Here is a 17351-nt window from a genome sequence, read left to right on the forward strand (position 1 = left end):
TTAAAGGTAAATGTGGTTGGGAAATTATTGTTGTTTACCAAAATATTTCAAGTTATTCATATCATAAACTTTGGAATATCCATCAAATATTGCATCCATAAAGTTACAATAATTAATAAATTAAATTTTTTTATGACACAAATTCAAAATGCTGATTTTAATCTGAGGTAAATTAATTTTAGCAGCGTTTTCTCTGAAAGTGTGAATCTTTACGGTGAAATCCCGAATTTATCAAACTTAAACGCCACATTTTGTGTTAATGAAAGTGAAATAAATGTTATTTAATGTAACGTTATTTTAATTGTGCCTGGATTCCTGTGGTTAAGGCTGCCAGTCCCAATAATATAGTTTTATTTTTTTAAATAACGTTTTGGCGATAATAGAAGAGCAGGAAGGAAGAAATGCAGCAATGAAAAATGTTTGACCAAAGAATTTTAAGTGAATTAAACAAAGACAATTTTACCGTATGCACATGTACGCTCCAATTTAAATAATTAAAATCACACAACGTTGTATTGTTACGTAGATGGGTTTATTTAGTTTTAATCTTTTATATATTCTTAAAATTGCAATAAATGACTAAAATCTCAGTTTTTGCGTCTAAGAAAAATGCCACCAGTTCCTTTAAATTAGTTTTAAAAAATACAATGTTTACGTAAACTTAATACAACAACGTGTTTTTATTTGCGTTTGCTCTGATATTTGCTAGCGTTCTGTAGGACTGCAGCTTGTTTTCGCAGACGGTCGTAACGGATAAACTACTTTTATTATTTTATACTGTTGAAAACGCAGAACAGCAAAGAAGAGAACAAAAAAGTTGAATAATTATTTTAAAATTACGCAGTTAAAGAACCGTAAGGTTGTATAAATCCTGTCTCCACCGCCGGCGTGTACGTCTCCTCGTTGCTAAGCAACATGTTGACAAAGAAAGCCAAAAACAAAAAAAAGCTTTGACACTTCTTCGCCTGCCATCATTAGGAAAAACCTCTTTATGGTCCTCAGCTCACATCAGAGCTTTCCGCCTCTGACCTCGCCGGTTGAAATCAGCCGTAATGCTGCGGTGGTAATTTTGGTTTCTTGGAGGTTTATTTTATGAAAACGGATCGAGTGTTTACAGTGGAGAGCTTCCCTCGCTTCGCTGACGTTTGGAGGGAAACCGTGTCGCTGCCTCCGCAATCAGCGTTAAAAAAGAAAAAAAAGCTGGACGTTTGCGCGTTTCGTTACATCATGACTTTCCATGAGTTTCTCTATTTGTGTGAACATGTAAGAGTTGTTTCTTTTTTTTTTTTTAAACCAAAATTTGGCGAAGTGACACGTCTCACCTTGGAGTTAAATGTCATCCAGACCACACCCCTGGCACGGATTATTTCAGTGCAACTTTTTGGTGTTTTTTTTCCCCACTTTCCAGCGCAGAATGTGACAGTTGAAAACCTTCGGTTTCAGAAATATGCGGGTCGAGGCGGTGGAAAGACAAACCGAGCGGAGAAACGCACATAATGCACGCAGACGCACAATCGCTCCAATCTAACGCTGCATCTGAAAGGGAGCCTTGTCTGGCTGCCTGAGGAACTCCCTTTGAATTAAACCGTGTGTGTGTGCGTGTGTGTGTGTCGGCCGGTCTGCCAGGCAGACATACTAAACCACTCTACATCCATGTGGCAGCAAAATGTAGCTTGGAAAACAACCCCACTCCAACACACACACACACACACACACACACACACACCCCGAGGGCTCCAGAGGCCAGCCGGCAACCTGGTGTGTGTCTGCGTTACTCAAAATGTGTGTGTGTGTGTTTGCCACAGGAGGAGGAAGTGTACAGGAGCTGGGAAAACAGCTCAGGTCAACAGTTTGTACCCTGAAAGATGGAGGGAAATCAAACTCGAAGCATAAATCTACAGCAGATGAAGGACCGTAAAATTTACAAATTTGCCGTTTGGCGTAAAAGTCGGATCCAAGACAGTTTTATAGAAAAACCCTGGTGTAAACACGCAGCGTAAATAACATTTTGTCATCACCTCACAATTAGGTCTTAACATCTGAAGAAGCTTAAGCGCAATTACAACAAACGCTCCCGCAGACATCGCGCTGGGGTGGGGGGTAAGCTAATTAGCAGCATTTTTCTTCTATAAAAGCAGGTCTGGTGTTCAGAGGGGGTTTTTTAAGCAACATGAAACGGAGAGGCATCTGTGCTCAATTTAGCTTAACGTGGAGAAAGATGTGAGGTGCGTCGCAGGAAGGTGAGAAAGAGCTGGAGGGCAGGAAGGCTGATCGGTGCTTCTGCGTTTCCACCGACACATAAACCACAAAACGTTTCACTGTAACTACGGCGAAGCCTCAAAAACCCAATAAGATGCATAAAAACCACGTTCAATCCATAAACTTACATACTTTAATAATCTTGATTTTGACCAAAAATCAGGAAAGGAATAACTCTTACGGTATACGGGGAACAAAGTTTAATAAAGTGGTTAGTACTTAAAATTTACAAAAATGAGGCCAGAAAACTCAAATTTCTAGTCTACACCTCTCTGTTCGCGCCACTTGTTAACCATTGGCTGAAAAACATCCCGACATAAACGTTTCATATCAGAAACCTTTATGTTTCTGATATGAAACGTAAACGTCTTTGTCTTAAATTTTTGTCTTAAATATCAGTTTTATTGCCAATTTCTGTTTTATCCACAGTTTTCGCTCCACGCCGTTGTTTTTCTTTTTTTTTTTTTTTTGAGCAGTTATGAAGCAAAGTGGTGGAACCTGAAACTGCTGCTGCGCTGGTTACTCAACAGGTTGTTGCTAGGTAACCACAGAATGAGTGAGTTGCTAGGAAACCAAAGAGAGAGTTGGTTGCTAGGTAACCAAAGAGTGAGTTGGTTGATGCCACCAATCTTGCTTAGCTAGCCAGGAGAAAGTGTTGCGTGGTTCTGGATCGGAGTTCAGTGAATACAATACATATTGATTATTCCATCAGATGTATAATCTATTAATATCGATCACGTGTTTATCACAGTGTATATTGTTATTGGTTTATTGTCCAGCCCTACATTGAAAGTGGGCATAAAAGCTTTGATGAAAACGTGGCGATTGAAATATTGGAAATACTTGAGGATAAGATGGCAATAAATCTGGTCTGAGGAAATAAATATTAGATTATTATTAATATTAGACTGTAGGGGTCAGCTCTTACAGCAGCTGAGGAAAATGATCTCATGATATCATGTAGAAATTTTTTCAGATGAGTTAGACTAAAAAAATTAAAATAAGAGATTAGATTATTTTGTGTTATTTTGCAGTTGTCTCGGTGCTTCATGTGGTTCTTGTAAAGCTAAAGGTTTTGAAAAGCCACAACCCTTCACTTGTCGCAACACGAACTCTACGCAACAACTGCAAACGTCAAACCATAAATCTGGTGTCGTCTCCTGAAGGAGTTGCTCAATCGTCCTTGGGCGATAGCCAGTGCCGTCGCAGCTCTGTGTTCACCCAGCTGTAAAGGCCTAAAGGTGTAAAAGGTGATGTTTATCTGGGTGTAATCAAAGCCCATTCATCGTTATCCCGTCGTTAACCTCGGCTTCACAAAGAACAACAAACAAAAGCCAGAGAGCGTTCATTTCCCAGTGGGGACCACAACAACCGTTCGTCTTTATTTGTTCACTTTACAGCGTGTTGTTGAACCAACTCTCAAGTTTTAACTGTAATCCAATAAAAACTACAGTATTCTCCTCATGAAATAACAAAACGTCACAAATATTTGGATACTGTCCTCCTTGGCTGTTTTGACTAAATAAAACATTAAAGAACATTAACGTTAATATTTTTGCAGTTTATAAAATATTCACGTTTGGATCTGTAGTTAATTGTGACAGATTGGCTAATTACATGTGGGGAACCTCAGGGCTCTGGTCTTAGTCCTTTAAGTAACAAACACATGATCCTCATTGCCTTCACACACGACACAAACTAGTATTTACATCCAATAAATTTCTTGAAACTTTAAGATAATACACACGCTATGTTCCAAACAACCTAATAAAAGTCTTAATCTGGCTCTACCACCAGATTAAACTGTAGGTACAGTATGAAATGCTTCTGATTTTTGACGTTACATTTTTAAAACAGAATATCATGATCCACATTAGCTTTTACTGCAAAACTGAACTACAACTCAGACATCTGAGTCATCGTTTTGAGGCGAAGCTGCACGAGCGCACACATTTAAAAACAAGGCGCTGCTGCTGCCAGAGGTGTGTCTCAACCAGCAAATAAACTCTCAGCTAAAGTTAGACGCCGATTTCTGCATTCATTTTCATGTTGCAGAGGCTATAAATGTAGACTGAACAAAGACGAACACTGAAGATAAATTAAAAATCTACAGAAAATAACATTAACTTAAACTTTCTCGTTTAAACATGAATTGTGTGTCTCTCTGATGGCTGCATTTATCTTTATCCCCTTGAGTAAAGCAGTAGGTCGAACCAGTTAGTGTTGTCGCTGCAGAGCTTGTGTATGTTTGTTTGCTCTGCGTGTTTTTCTGTTTTGTTGATTCATGAATTCAGAGTGTGTGTTCGTGGAACCGAACATGCGCGCGCTGGAAGTGTGTGCTTTTACGGTACGTGTGAATACTTGCATGTGAATGTTAGATACGCTGAGCGTGTGTGTGCGCCGCGTTGAGCTGCTCTCAGGCTGATGTACGGTCCGTTTACAGTTCTGGGGTCGGCTCCCACTCGCTCTGCCACGACCCCAACCATTTGGAGGTCAGCGATGCAGCCGGGTCAGCCCCAAAACTGACTGAGCGGGTTTATCAATAACCAGGACGCTCAGATGAAATGCACTTAGGGTAAAAAAATAAACAGGAAAAGGAGGTAGATTAATTAATGGCACGTTAAAATTAGTTTTACGTACAGTAGTTCTTAGTGGAACCTTTGTATTCACGCGTTTCCAGTACGGCAGTAAATCTGATGCGCAAGCAACATCCTCAAACAATGACAAATTTGCTTTTCTTGGCCCAATCCGGGTTAATTTCTACTTCAAAATGCGATCTGATTGGACGCTGGATAAGCCTGTTACTGTGTTCAAGTTGTGCTAAAAGACATTAGCATCTCCACGAAGCTAAACTAGCATCTCAATGCTAAACATGTTGCAGCAGCACAGACAACGCTAACGTCAGCCTCCACATTTCTATAGAACCACTTTTTAAAATAAATTACATGAATGAACAGAGGCTCTTATTATGAAGGACAATTTTGTTTACAGAGACTCATTCATTTTATTTGCTGTTTCTGTTGTTTTATTCATTTTGGATAATTAAAATGTCTTTCAGTTCCATTGTTGAATGTTCATTGGAGTTTATGGATCTTTGAAAATGTGTTCTTGCCTCATTATGCCAATTAGCATTATATATAGTCTCAAATCAACAATATTATTGTTTATCGTGATAACTTATCATCTAGCAAAACTTCTGATGTCCAGCTGCTTTCCTGATGTTTTCTCATCTTTCCTATTTTGAAGAGTGTCTCAGAAAATGTATGGAAATGAAATGCTCTTATGTTCTCCTTCTGACACACCTTGAAATATAAACATTCTTGGCGCCTGTTCTTCTGCTCTCTCAGGGTTCGGGCTTCCACGCATCGCGAAGGCAGAAATACGGCAACGTGTTCAAGACCCACCTGCTCGGCCGACCTCTGATCCGGGTGACGGGGGCCGAAAACGTCCGGAAGGTTCTGATGGGCGAGCACACGCTGGTGACGGTGGACTGGCCGCAGAGCACGTCGACGCTGCTGGGACCCAACTCTCTGGCCAACAGCATCGGAGACATCCACCGCAGGAGGAGGAAGGTCAGGACCCGAACACGGGGATTTAACTCAATGGAGTGGGGCGTAAACGTTGCACGAAGCTCTTCGTTCACAAGTTTTCTGGAGAATATGGCTGGAAAACGTATCACAATATGAGCGTATTATATCAGCCAATATCGATAACCAGTCGTTTCTTTTTGTTTTAAAAATTTGAAATACTGCCAAACTGGCAGTGTGACCTTTCCTGTTTTATCCATAGTTTTCACAAAAAGTCGTATTTTTATTTTTGAACAGTTTTGAGCCACGAAGGTAAAAGTTACTCAACAGGTCGACTGTATTCTCGTACTATCATGGATGTTGAATATTACGACTTTATTCTCATATTACTGCAGCTTTCTTGTAAAAATCAAAGCCATAATGTGAGAATAATTGCACAAAAATAAAGTCAAAATAATACGACGTAATTCTGGTAGTATTATGACTGTATTGTGAAAATATTGCAACTTTATTCTCATATTTTTACGACTTTATGCTTGCATTATTTCTCAATTTATTGTTAAAATATTGACTTTATTCATAATATTATGATTTCATTGTTGAAATATTGACTTTATCTTTCTGTTGTTGGACTTTATTTTCGTATTATTGATTTTTTAAATTGAGCTGTTCTTCCTTAGCCTGGCCCTGGTACTTGTTGTAAATCGATCCCTCTGTCTGAGCGTCATCTGCGGCGCTGAAGCGTGAGAACGACGCCTCCATCAGGAGACTCTCTTCGATTATCGGTTTTCCGTCCCTTCCTCTCCGCTGTCTGTACGCGGATCATTACCGGTAATCGCCTTTCCTCTCCTGCTCACCTGACTCACATCGAAGAAGCTCGAAGGAGCGCGTTTTCCTGTAAATCAGTCTCTCATTTTCTCTCATTTTGCGGGGGAGGGAGGGAGAGGCTTCGGTTTCGGTGCCTGGGGACGGCGAGGGGTCGGCTGGGTCTAATCTGAGCTCTGATCCCTTCTCCTCTCCCCGGAGACCCCGGGACTAACCTCATGTAATGACCCCTGATTAGGAAGGCTGCCTCCGACATGGCACAAAGAGGGGCTTTCTGTGTGGGGGCCCAGCACACACAAACACACAGCGCGACGTGCGCACACACCTGAACATCGCCCGGCTCTCAACACAGTGAAACACGCAGAGAAAAAGGATGTGAGGGTCAGGAAAGTTGATTTTAGAGATAAGTTCGTGTCTTGTCTTGCTAAGCAAAACGAAATGACAGCCAGTTTTCCACACCTGCTTCTTCTACTATGTCTGTAACACCTGGATAACAAGACAAACAGATCCACAGATGAAGAGATAAAATGCCTTTCAGGAAATAACCAAATGTTTACAACAAAGTTATACTTTCTCCACAGTAATATAATATGAACACAAACTACAAACTTGGTGGGTTTTTGTGTTTTTAGCTCATATGTCTTGTAGGCTGGGATTCATGTTCTGTTAAAGTCTTTTTATTTTGGGGAATATGAGAGAATTTGTAATCCAGAGTGTCCACATCCTTAAAAAGTCCTTAAAATGTCTTCAATTCATAAAAAAAGAAGATGGTGGCCTTAAATATGTAAATCACGTATTTCATCTCATGTATTCTATGTAGCTTCCTTTTTTCTCATGGGACTTTACTGTTACACAAAACTTTGAGTTGGTATTTAGCTGCTAATATACCTCGCAAGGGTAAAGCTAGCTAGCGTATTTATGTCCATCATGGGTAAAGTGCAAATTTATTGCACTTTAAACATCGTCCATCTTCTTTGGCCAAGATGGACGATGTTCATCTTAGCCATTGGCTAACTTCTCTTGCTAACCTTTATGGTTTATTTATTTGCGATTTTCTGTTATACATTTGTACTCTTAGTTTTAATAGTTGTGTTAACTTACATTGTTGTATCTGTTAGCTTGGCTTTGAGTGATTTTCAGCTTTAACTTTCAGGAAATGCTCATTTAACTTTGAGTCTAGTTTCTATGTTTCAACAAAGTAGCTGTTAGCTGTAGATTCCAGTATTTATTAGCTTGACTTTTATAAACTGAAAGCTAAACTTTGGGTCTGTAAAACTAAAACAAAGTATGAGTAAATGTGGGCTTTGATTTGAGTAGCTGTTAGGTTGGCTTTTGGTGTTTGTTAGCTTTTTAGCTTGACTTTGAGCAACTGTTAGCTTGCTAGCTTAACTTTATGTATCTGTTAGCTTGTTAGCTGAATTTTTTATCTGTCAGCTGCATTAGGTTTGTCAACTGAACGCGGTATGTAGTAGCAAGTCATAAAACCAGAGGGATTTGCCAATATCCTAATGCTAACTACTGATAGCAACATAGGCTAATAACATATTTATCTGACTTTAATGTTCTAAAGGAACATGTCCATAATCTTTCATGTTTTTATTTTAACTGAACACAAATAGTGAGAAGTGGTGAAAAACAGTTCATACGTGTGGCAGCCATATTGGATTGTACCTCCGACCAGGATCTCTGAAAATCAAACTTCTGTGTACAAAGAGAATATCTTATTTGAAAAGCTCTAGTTTGAGGAATGGTTAGCTTGACTTACAGTAGATTTCTAGATGAAAATTTCTCCCTGCTTCTTTCATTACTGTATCTTTCAGATAACACACTGACTACTCAGAACTACTCCCTCTATTCCCAACAACAGCGCTGCTTAAAAATCAATGTCCCATCATTGACCAAGCAGAAAAATGGATCTAGAAGGAGTGTGTGAGCAGTGTGGTGGTTTCCATGTGTGTGTTGGCAGGTTTAGGGTTCAGTTTTCTGAATAATAAAACCAAATCAACAGACTGAAACCGGACAACAGCGACCCAGAGAAAGAGTGAGCAACCGGCTCGGTGCTTGACCTACTGGACCAGAGCGTGTGCGTCTGCCCTCCCTGCGGTTTTCACACGGAAAGACAATCTTCACACAGCACATTAGCCTTTAGTGGATCACCAGAGCCAGCCAGTTTCTATATAACCCAGCACTGAGCTGGGAAACCGAGTCTCTTAGAGAACCACAGAGCGCCGGGTTTCCAGCACCGACCGGCCCGGCCGAACAAAACAACACCATCCAGGAGGAACAAGCTGAAGCAAATCTGAAACATGAATATTTCTGTTGCACCTAGCAATGCAAATTATCTTGCTTTAGTCAATATGAAGTCTGATTATCGGAGCTGAACTGACTGAAGTTTTGGTGCTATAAAACCTGAACCTGTCAGAAAGAATGAGGATCTATTATCTCAGATTTTCTCCGTATTTTCCACCAACACAGGCAACAAAAACGACAAACAGAGCCTCGTTTTCATCTAAAACAACTTCAGCCTTGGGTGTTTAATCTTTATATTAAACTGCCTCACACCTCAGCTGTGAGGCAGAAAGGTGGTGATCAGAAACTACAAACAGCAGAGCGGTTTTCTCATCACCAGTAGAGGGCGCTGCCATTTTTAACTGGGCCTGCCCTCTTTTTATGCCTAAATATAACGCAGCAGGGGTATTTGCACAAATTCAGACTTTAAAATGAGAACATCTTTGGAATTTTAGGTGTTATAGCCTCTGAAATAAATAGAAATTATGCAGCTGAGGAACAAAAGTATTTACAACACAACATATTGAAGTGTTGTATGAAATTAGAGTTAAAGTAGTAAAGCAAAAAATTTACATACAATATTACAACTTTATTCTCATAGTTTATGAATTTGTTCTCGTTACATTACGACTTCATTCTCGTATTTAACTTTTTCCTAATATTTTGTCGTTCCAAACCGATTGAACCACGTTGGGAGCCGGTACCTGAAGGAACTTCACCTCCTCTGATCCGGACAGACGACAGAACGTGGAGTAAAAGAGAGCGAAGGAGTATTTTTGAGAAAGAGGATGGATGGAGGGGGCAGGCGGTGACGGGAAGAGGAGAGAGCAGCGAGGGCAGAGAAAAGAATAAAGGAGTCTTTACATGTCTGTGGAACCAGCAGCTCGCAGCACTTTCACATAATTTAAGACATATGGACGTTATTAGGACAACTGTGTGTGTGAGTGTGTGTTTTTGTCTTTGCGCTGCAGGCTACAGAGGACAGTCACGTTTTTGTGGTGCAGGAGAATGACTGTTGTGCAGAACAATCCCCCTTCAGCTCCCACACACACACACGCACACGCACACACACACACACACACACACACACAGCCTCGTCCCGACTGGAACCAGAATGACGCTGCATAAGAACAGAGTTTGATTGGCAGCCAGGATCCACAGAGATGCTGTGTGTGTGTGTGTGTGTGTGTGTGTGTGTGTGTGTGTGTGTGTGTGTGCGTTTGTTTGTAATACCTTGTGTGGACGATTTTCCTGACATATACTACGTTGTGGGGACCAATTGCTCCTTCTGGGGACCGGAGCCTGGTCCCCACAAGGGGAAACCCTGTTTTTGGGTCAGGGGTCAGATTTAGGGCTAAGGTATGAATTGAGTTTTGGTTAGGGTTAGGAAAAGGGTAAAGGTAAGGTTTAGGCTGTAGAAATGAATGGAAGTCAATGGAAAGTCCCCACAAAGATAGCAACACAAACGTGTGTGTGTGTGTTTGGATGACCTGTAGTTACCTTCCAGGGAGCAGCACACTGACGGACTGACTCGTTGGTCCTACGGTAGCTCAGCCCTGCTGCTCCGGGTCTATTTATGTCAGAGTGTGTGTGAACAGCCAAAGGGTTCAGTCAGACGGAGCAATTATAAACAATTCAGCGCAGACGGGTTAAATGGGTTAATTCACAGCCTTACATAACCGGGACATGCAATACAAAAAGGTTCTTCAGGGTTTTTGCTGGTGTTTCGAAGGTTTTCTTTGGACTTTGGTTGATTTTTTTCTTAATCCAGTTTGTTTGGGGAGGTGTGAATGAACTGCTGCGAACCAAAAAGCGAACTCTGCCCCGCCTAAAACCCACGTCTTGGTTTGATTGAAATGAACTCTGCTGCGTTTTGAATGCGTATGTGGACTGGAGACCGCTCCAAAGCAGGAAATGAGCAGGGAATTCTGGGTAAATACAACCAAATCAAACGCTTGAGTCTAACGCTAGCAGGGGAAATGATTTTTCCAAACACAAAAGAAAAATCCTACATCTGCTAAAATCTGATGCTGATCCATTTCTGTTTGTATTTCATGAAGAAGGAAGTTGTGTTGTTTCCTTCAGTGGGTCTTGGTGTAGCGCCACCACAGGGGAGGAGGGGAACAGGTTTTTCTAAGGTTCATTTATGCAGTGAAGTGTGAAAGAGAACCACACCAACTGAACATGAAACAAATATTTCAACAGACGACAAAGTTGCTTCTCTGGACTCATTTTGGGTTAATTTTTGCTTTAAAAAATTATCAGATTGGACTCTGGAAAAGAGTATTATGTTCAATTTGTGCTAAAAGGAGTTAGCCAAAGCGAAACGAGCATTTTAATGCTAAACATGTTGCAGCGGCGTAGATGTAGCCAACACTAGTGTCAGCGTCTATATTTCTAAAGCATGTGTGTTTTGCCATTACCATTATATTACATAAAAATGGTCTTAAAACAACAATATTATCGTTTACAGCAATAACTTCTAGAGTTAGCAAACTTTGCCATTTTGACAGGCCAAATTGTTTGTGATGGTTCTTTACCAGATCTTAGGATTGGACAATATGGCTGAAAAACGTATCATGATGTAAACGTTTCATATCATTTAGATAGATAATTATTGATTCATGTTTTTTTTTCTTGTTGTTTTAAATATATGGACTATTGCCAAAATGGTGGCCTGACCTTTCCTCTTTAATTTTTCTCTCCACAATCTTGTTGTTTATTTTTAACAGTTATGAGGCGAAACCTTAAACTGCTGCTGTGCCAGTCACTCAGGCAGTCGTTGCTAGGTAACCAAAGAGTGAGAGAGTTGCTAGGTAACCAAAGAGTGAGAGAGTTGCTAGGTAACCAAAGAGTGAGAGAGTGACGTGACTATCATTATATATGTGACCCTACCAGATCTCCCTTGGAAAACAATAAAGCTGCTAACCACAGAGGTATGGAGACGATCACTACTTATGATGTAATCTCCAACAAATAAAGAAAGTCTTTAATTCACAAGGAAAAGAAACCCGTGTGTGACTTTTGAGTGAACCCGACGACGGGCCACCAGCCATTACACAGAAGCTCGTTCAGACGTTCCAGCCTCGTTTCATCGAGCAGAAAATGCAAACCATGTGCGTTTTGCTCAGGGATGTGCCGCGTCGCGATTCCCGATTCGCTCCAACCTTGTCGTGGAAAAGGATTTCCCAAAGTGGTCCCAACAAGCAGCTCCTTTATGTTCTGTTCTCCAACAGCTCTGACTGTCAGATGCATGGAAATATTATTTGTTTAGACAAAGATACGTTTTAGAGACTGTTTAAAAATAGTTATAAAGGCCTCATTCTTATTCTTCTACTTCTAAATCACACCCAGGACAGTTTTAAGGGGCAGTTTTGGAGGTCTGATCTGATGGAATGTTATTTGTTCAAACAGCGCTGACGACTGGTGATTGATTCGTCCAGGAAAAACGCTTGAAGCGGGCTTTACGTGGACCCCCCTCCTCGCTTTTTCCTCTTCAGCCTGTCAGAAAACGCTTTGCTGACTGCAGAGGAAAAACCTCTAAAAGTTTCTCTACAGAAATGTAGTGACTCTCTCTCTCTCTCTCTCGATCCACAGCTGAACTTTCTACTAAATTTCACATTAATTGTGCGTGTTATTCTCTGACTGGCGACTTGAGGCAGCTGGTTTGCGTAATTTTAAGTCCAATTTAATTGAAGTGGTCTTTGATTTTGTGTCTGCAGGTGTTCGCCAAAGTGTTCAGCCATGAAGCGTTGGAGTCCTACCTCCCAAAAATCCAGCAGGTCATCCAAGAGAGCCTCCGAGTGTGGAGCTCCAACCCCGAGCCCATCAACGTCTACAGGTACGCCGGCAGTCCAGGAAGGTCACCCTGAGTCTGTTCACACCAGTTCTGTTTAGTCCACTTTAACCAAACTCCAGTTAGTTTAGAAAGTTTGGTTTGTTTGGGGAGGTGTGAACACAAATTCAAACTCTGATCTGAACCAAAAAAAGTGAACTCTGGTCTGCCTACAAACCTCGATCTCTGTTCGACTGAAGTGAACTCTGGTGCGGTTCGAAATCATGTGTGAACGCAAAGCAAAGTGCTCCAAAAACAGGAAGTGGATTATAGTGCAGGGCATTCTGGGTAAATACAAACCAAAACAAATGCCTAAGAAACGGCTTGTTGTCTTTTACCAAAGAGAAAAGAGAAACCCTGTAGCTGCTAATGTCTGATGCCTCTATTTTTGTTCCCATCTTGTAAAAACGGAAGTTGCACTAAATCACTGCATTCTTTTACAAATGTGCGCAGATCTTTGTCTGCTAATGTTAAAAAACACAATTTTGAAATTGCTTTGTTTCCATTAAATAAGAAATGAAATTAAAATAAGTTTCTTCACACTATAAGGCATTAAAAATGAGATGTAAACTGTTACATTAAATACATTAATACTTTAGTCGTTTTCTGGTCATATTGCATCTTTTTTATGCTCATGTTATGAATATGTGATTTTAAAAAATCACAAAGTCTGTCATAGTCTTTACTCTTTCTGTAGAAATGAAGATATTTTCACGGAGAAACTCCTATGAATGCGGTTATCATGGTGCAAGAGAAATGGAGAGCAGTTTGTTGGTTTGCTAAAACACAAACCGAAATGGTTTGGGTTAAGATTTCTTTACCTCAACGAAATAATATCGGCGATAACTTTTACTCTTAGCTTTTCTAATTTGTATCTGAAGATCTCTCAGGTTGAGTTTCACGTGTTTTTAAAAATCACCTAGTCCATCATAGTCAAACCGAAATCTCGTGGAGTAATTTGTACCAGATTTCTTGACGATAAGGAGAGAATCATATGTGGAAAAATATCTCATTTTTCTCCTTTATCGTTTCTGATTTGTAAGTGAAGATGTGTCAGGCTGAGTTTGACGTGTTTGGACGTGACCGTGTCGTTCCTCAGGGAGAGCCAGCGGCTGTCGTTCACCATGGCCGTCAGGGTGCTGCTGGGATTCAGGGTGTCGGAGGAGGAAATGAGGCACCAGTTCTCCACCTTTCAGGACTTCGTCAACAACCTCTTCAGCCTCCCAATCGACCTGCCGTTCAGCGGCTACCGGAAGGTAAGACGACGATTTCCACAGATCAGGTCAACAGTAACTGGAATTTATCGTGATAAATCAAAAATCTTATGATGAGAAATTTATCGTGATAAATGATAAATATGATAATTTGCCATCTATACTCTAGCTGTGTTTCCATTAACCATAAAATTGGACAAACTGAAATTCACTTAATGGAAAAGTGGCAATTTTGAAAAAACTCACGTTTTTCAGCCGTATCAAAATAGATGTAAAGAGAAAAACACTTGGTTAACAGCCAGTTGACGTGTTGGTGAAAACGACAGGAAGTGGTAGGAGGATTTGTTCTTGTTGCATCACACAGTTCATAAAAAGTTGTGTGTCATTCGAACGTGTTGAATCCATCGCTCTTCTCTGAAATCGCCAACAGTTTCCCCAAAACGCTGCCTACGTTGCCCCTAGCTGCAGCTAGCATGCGGCTAAATTAAATGTCATGTAACTGTTTTACATCCGTCGCTGCCAGAAGTCTTAATAACTTATCGCGTGATTTTAATTTAACTTCTCATCTAATGGAAACACAGCAACTGTGAAATTTAGTTTTTTTGACATTAGCAGAACATAGACAAGGATTTCCCTACATTTGTAATGTAGCTTCTGAATGTATTTGACGTGTTTTCATGCGGTTCTTCTGCAGGGAATCCGAGCGCGAGACACGCTTCAGAAAAGCATAGAGAAAGCCATCAGAGAAAAGCCTCTGTGTTCCCAGGGGAAGGATTACAGCGACGCGCTGGACGTCCTGATGGAGAGCGCCAAGGAGAACGGCACAGAGCTCAGCATGCAGGAGCTCAAGGTACGAAGCGCCCAGGACCACGGAAACGTTCGTCCAGAATTCATCCAAACCACATGTTGAAAAACTATTACTATTTTAACTGTATGGAACAATAATAAGGCCATTTTTAGTTGTGTAATTTCCAAAAAGAAGCACATTTTGCACATATTTCTCCATTTGTTTATGATTATGACAATTTATTTCCCAAGATTTTATGATAAAACTTTGTTTTGTAGTTACATGAATAAAATAATATGAGAATAAAGACATAACATTAACAGAAAAAAGTCTTAAAATTACTAGAAGGAAAGTTGTTTTTACTGAGAGCAAAGTTTCAATAGTTCTAACGTTCTGACCAGCATATCTAATCCTAGTCTAGGTTTATTTCTCGTATTAATCTGTATATTCTGCTATTTTTTACAACTTATCTGTCATATTACAACTATTTTGGTAATATTAAGACTTTATCCTGGTATTATTGTCACTTTTTCCTTATATTCGTATGACTGTTCTCATAATATTGCTACTATTCTGGTAATAAAATTATTTCCTGTATTACTTAGACTTTTTTCTCTGGTAATATAATGACTATTCTGATCATTTAAAAAAATATATATCTATATTTCTCAGCCTGGCCCTAATATTCCTAAAAAAAAAAAACCCAGCAGCTTGTTATACCTAAAAATTACATCATTAACAGGTTTTGTCTCTTTGGATGTTAGTTTCACTTTCGTTCCTTATTTTGAAAGTTTGGTTAAATATCCTGCTATAAGCATCACGTCGTATTTCCCGTCATCACCGACTCAAATGTTTGACTCCACCCTCAAGTTGCGCTAAAGCCAGACACTAAAAACCTTGGAGAGGAATGAATAAAATGAGGAATTGAAGGAATGAGCTGCATTAACTCTTGAAATACGGAGCTGATGTCAACAGGCGGTAAAGAAACTTCGGCGCAGCCTCTGTTTACCTATTTGAGGAATTCAGTGGAGGATTTTTTCTCTCTCTGCTTCACTGTTTGTGGTTTCTGGGCGAAGTCCAGGACCAAAAATAAGTCAACACTGCCCCCGCTAGGGGTCTGAATGAGGCCTCCTGTACGCACACACTCCACCGCGCTCAGAAAGTGAGCGGGGAGGCCCCGGCCTTCGCTGACTCATTTAAAACACTCGTGCTGCGTGAAGCGCAGACACAGGTGATGGCAGAGGAGAGAGGCTTACGATCTGAGGCACGCGGCCCGGTCCGTCTTATTTATTCCAGAACCAGCATGGCACTTTCTGTGTAATTGGAAAACATTTTCTTACTTTCTTTCAAATGTGACTTTTCAGGAATCAAACACATTTCCATTAACTGGTCAGGGATTTTTTTCTGGAGAGGGGGGCGACTTTGCCAACAATAAGAAACTGAAGGTGTGCAACAGAGGATTTGTCGCCAAAGCAAGTTTTCCTACTTGGTTTGGATTTTTACCAACTGCATTTTCAAAATAATAAATCACAGCAAAACTAAGAATCCAAGGAGCGAAAACTTCTTTTCTTCAATCATAAGTTGTTCAGCAAAGCTCAAAGGTAGTTAGTGTCCAACATGAAGAGCCTTATGGAAGTGTAAGGGAGCATTCACACCAGCCATGTTTAGTCCGCTTTAATCTGGGTTTACATGCCTAATCAAACTTTGGTTCACCTACAAATCGGTGTCAAAGTTCAGTGGAAGTGAATTCTGGTGCGTTTTTTTTTTTTAAGGATTTGGTTCATTTGACTCGGTGCAGTGTGAAAGAGAACCGCAGCAACTGAAATGTAACAGTTTTGGTCCACAATCAAACCGAGTCTTCTGGACTATCGGGGGTGAAAACGCCCTGAGAGTTCATCAGAAATTTTTCACATTCAGCATTTAAAGTCTTTAAAAATGCCGTTTTAAGCCATCGTAGTTCTCTTGTCGTTAAGATGAATGCAAGTTAAAATAAAAGTTGCATCAACTTTTCTCACGCTTCCACAGGAATCAACCATCGAGCTGATCTTCGCTGCCTTCGCCACCACCGCCAGCGCTAGCACCTCCCTGATCATGGCGCTCCTCCGCCACCCTCAGGTTCTGGAGCGCCTCCGGGAGGAGCTGAGGGGCCGGGGCCTCCTCCACAACGGCTGCCTCTGTCCTGAACAAGAGCTGAGGCTGGACACGATCATCAGCCTCAAGTACCTGGACTGTGTCATCAAGGAGGTGCTGAGGCTCTACACGCCGGTCTCCGGCGCCTACCGAACAGCAATGCAGACCTTCGAACTAGATGTAAGTCTTTATGTGCAATTTTGTTAATTTTATTACTAGTGGAGTACCTCAGGGCACCTCGTTAGGCCCTATTCCCTTCAGGTTCAATTAAAAAATAAATAATAAGTCATATTACCTTTTGATAATCTGGCTGTACGTAGCTAGCGCTGTAGCACATAAGAGGCATAACCAATGTGGCGACATCTTATCAGCATTTATAAATTAAACAGCCTACAATAATTTTACTGTCTTGTTTCTACATCTTAAATAAATGTTTCTCAAATCAAGTCTAATTTCGTGCATGGGCACAAAGCTGTGGGGGGAAA

At 40.6% G+C, this 17351-nt stretch overlaps 1 protein-coding gene across 2 annotated transcripts in view; it reads left to right on the forward strand.

Annotated features, from left to right (window-relative positions):
* The window catches only part of cyp26b1 (cytochrome P450, family 26, subfamily b, polypeptide 1), a 36580-nt gene that overhangs the window by 14453 nt on the left and 4776 nt on the right, over positions 1–17351 (forward strand). Inside the window, exons 2-6 of one of the 2 annotated variants that reach the window (XM_014996175.2) lie at positions 5607–5831; positions 12623–12741; positions 13835–13991; positions 14644–14799; positions 16762–17046. In XM_014996175.2, coding sequence (XP_014851661.1) covers positions 5607–5831; positions 12623–12741; positions 13835–13991; positions 14644–14799; positions 16762–17046 — 942 coding nt within the window. The remainder of the gene's footprint in view (positions 1–5606; positions 5832–12622; positions 12742–13834; positions 13992–14643; positions 14800–16761; positions 17047–17351) is intronic. The other variant, XM_088015236.1, reaches the window with a different exon arrangement.

This window comes from Poecilia mexicana, unplaced genomic scaffold (assembly GCF_051168715.1).
Source record: "Poecilia mexicana isolate PSO_F unplaced genomic scaffold, ASM5116871v1 scaffold_18, whole genome shotgun sequence".
Taxonomy (NCBI): Eukaryota; Metazoa; Chordata; class Actinopteri; order Cyprinodontiformes; family Poeciliidae; genus Poecilia; species Poecilia mexicana.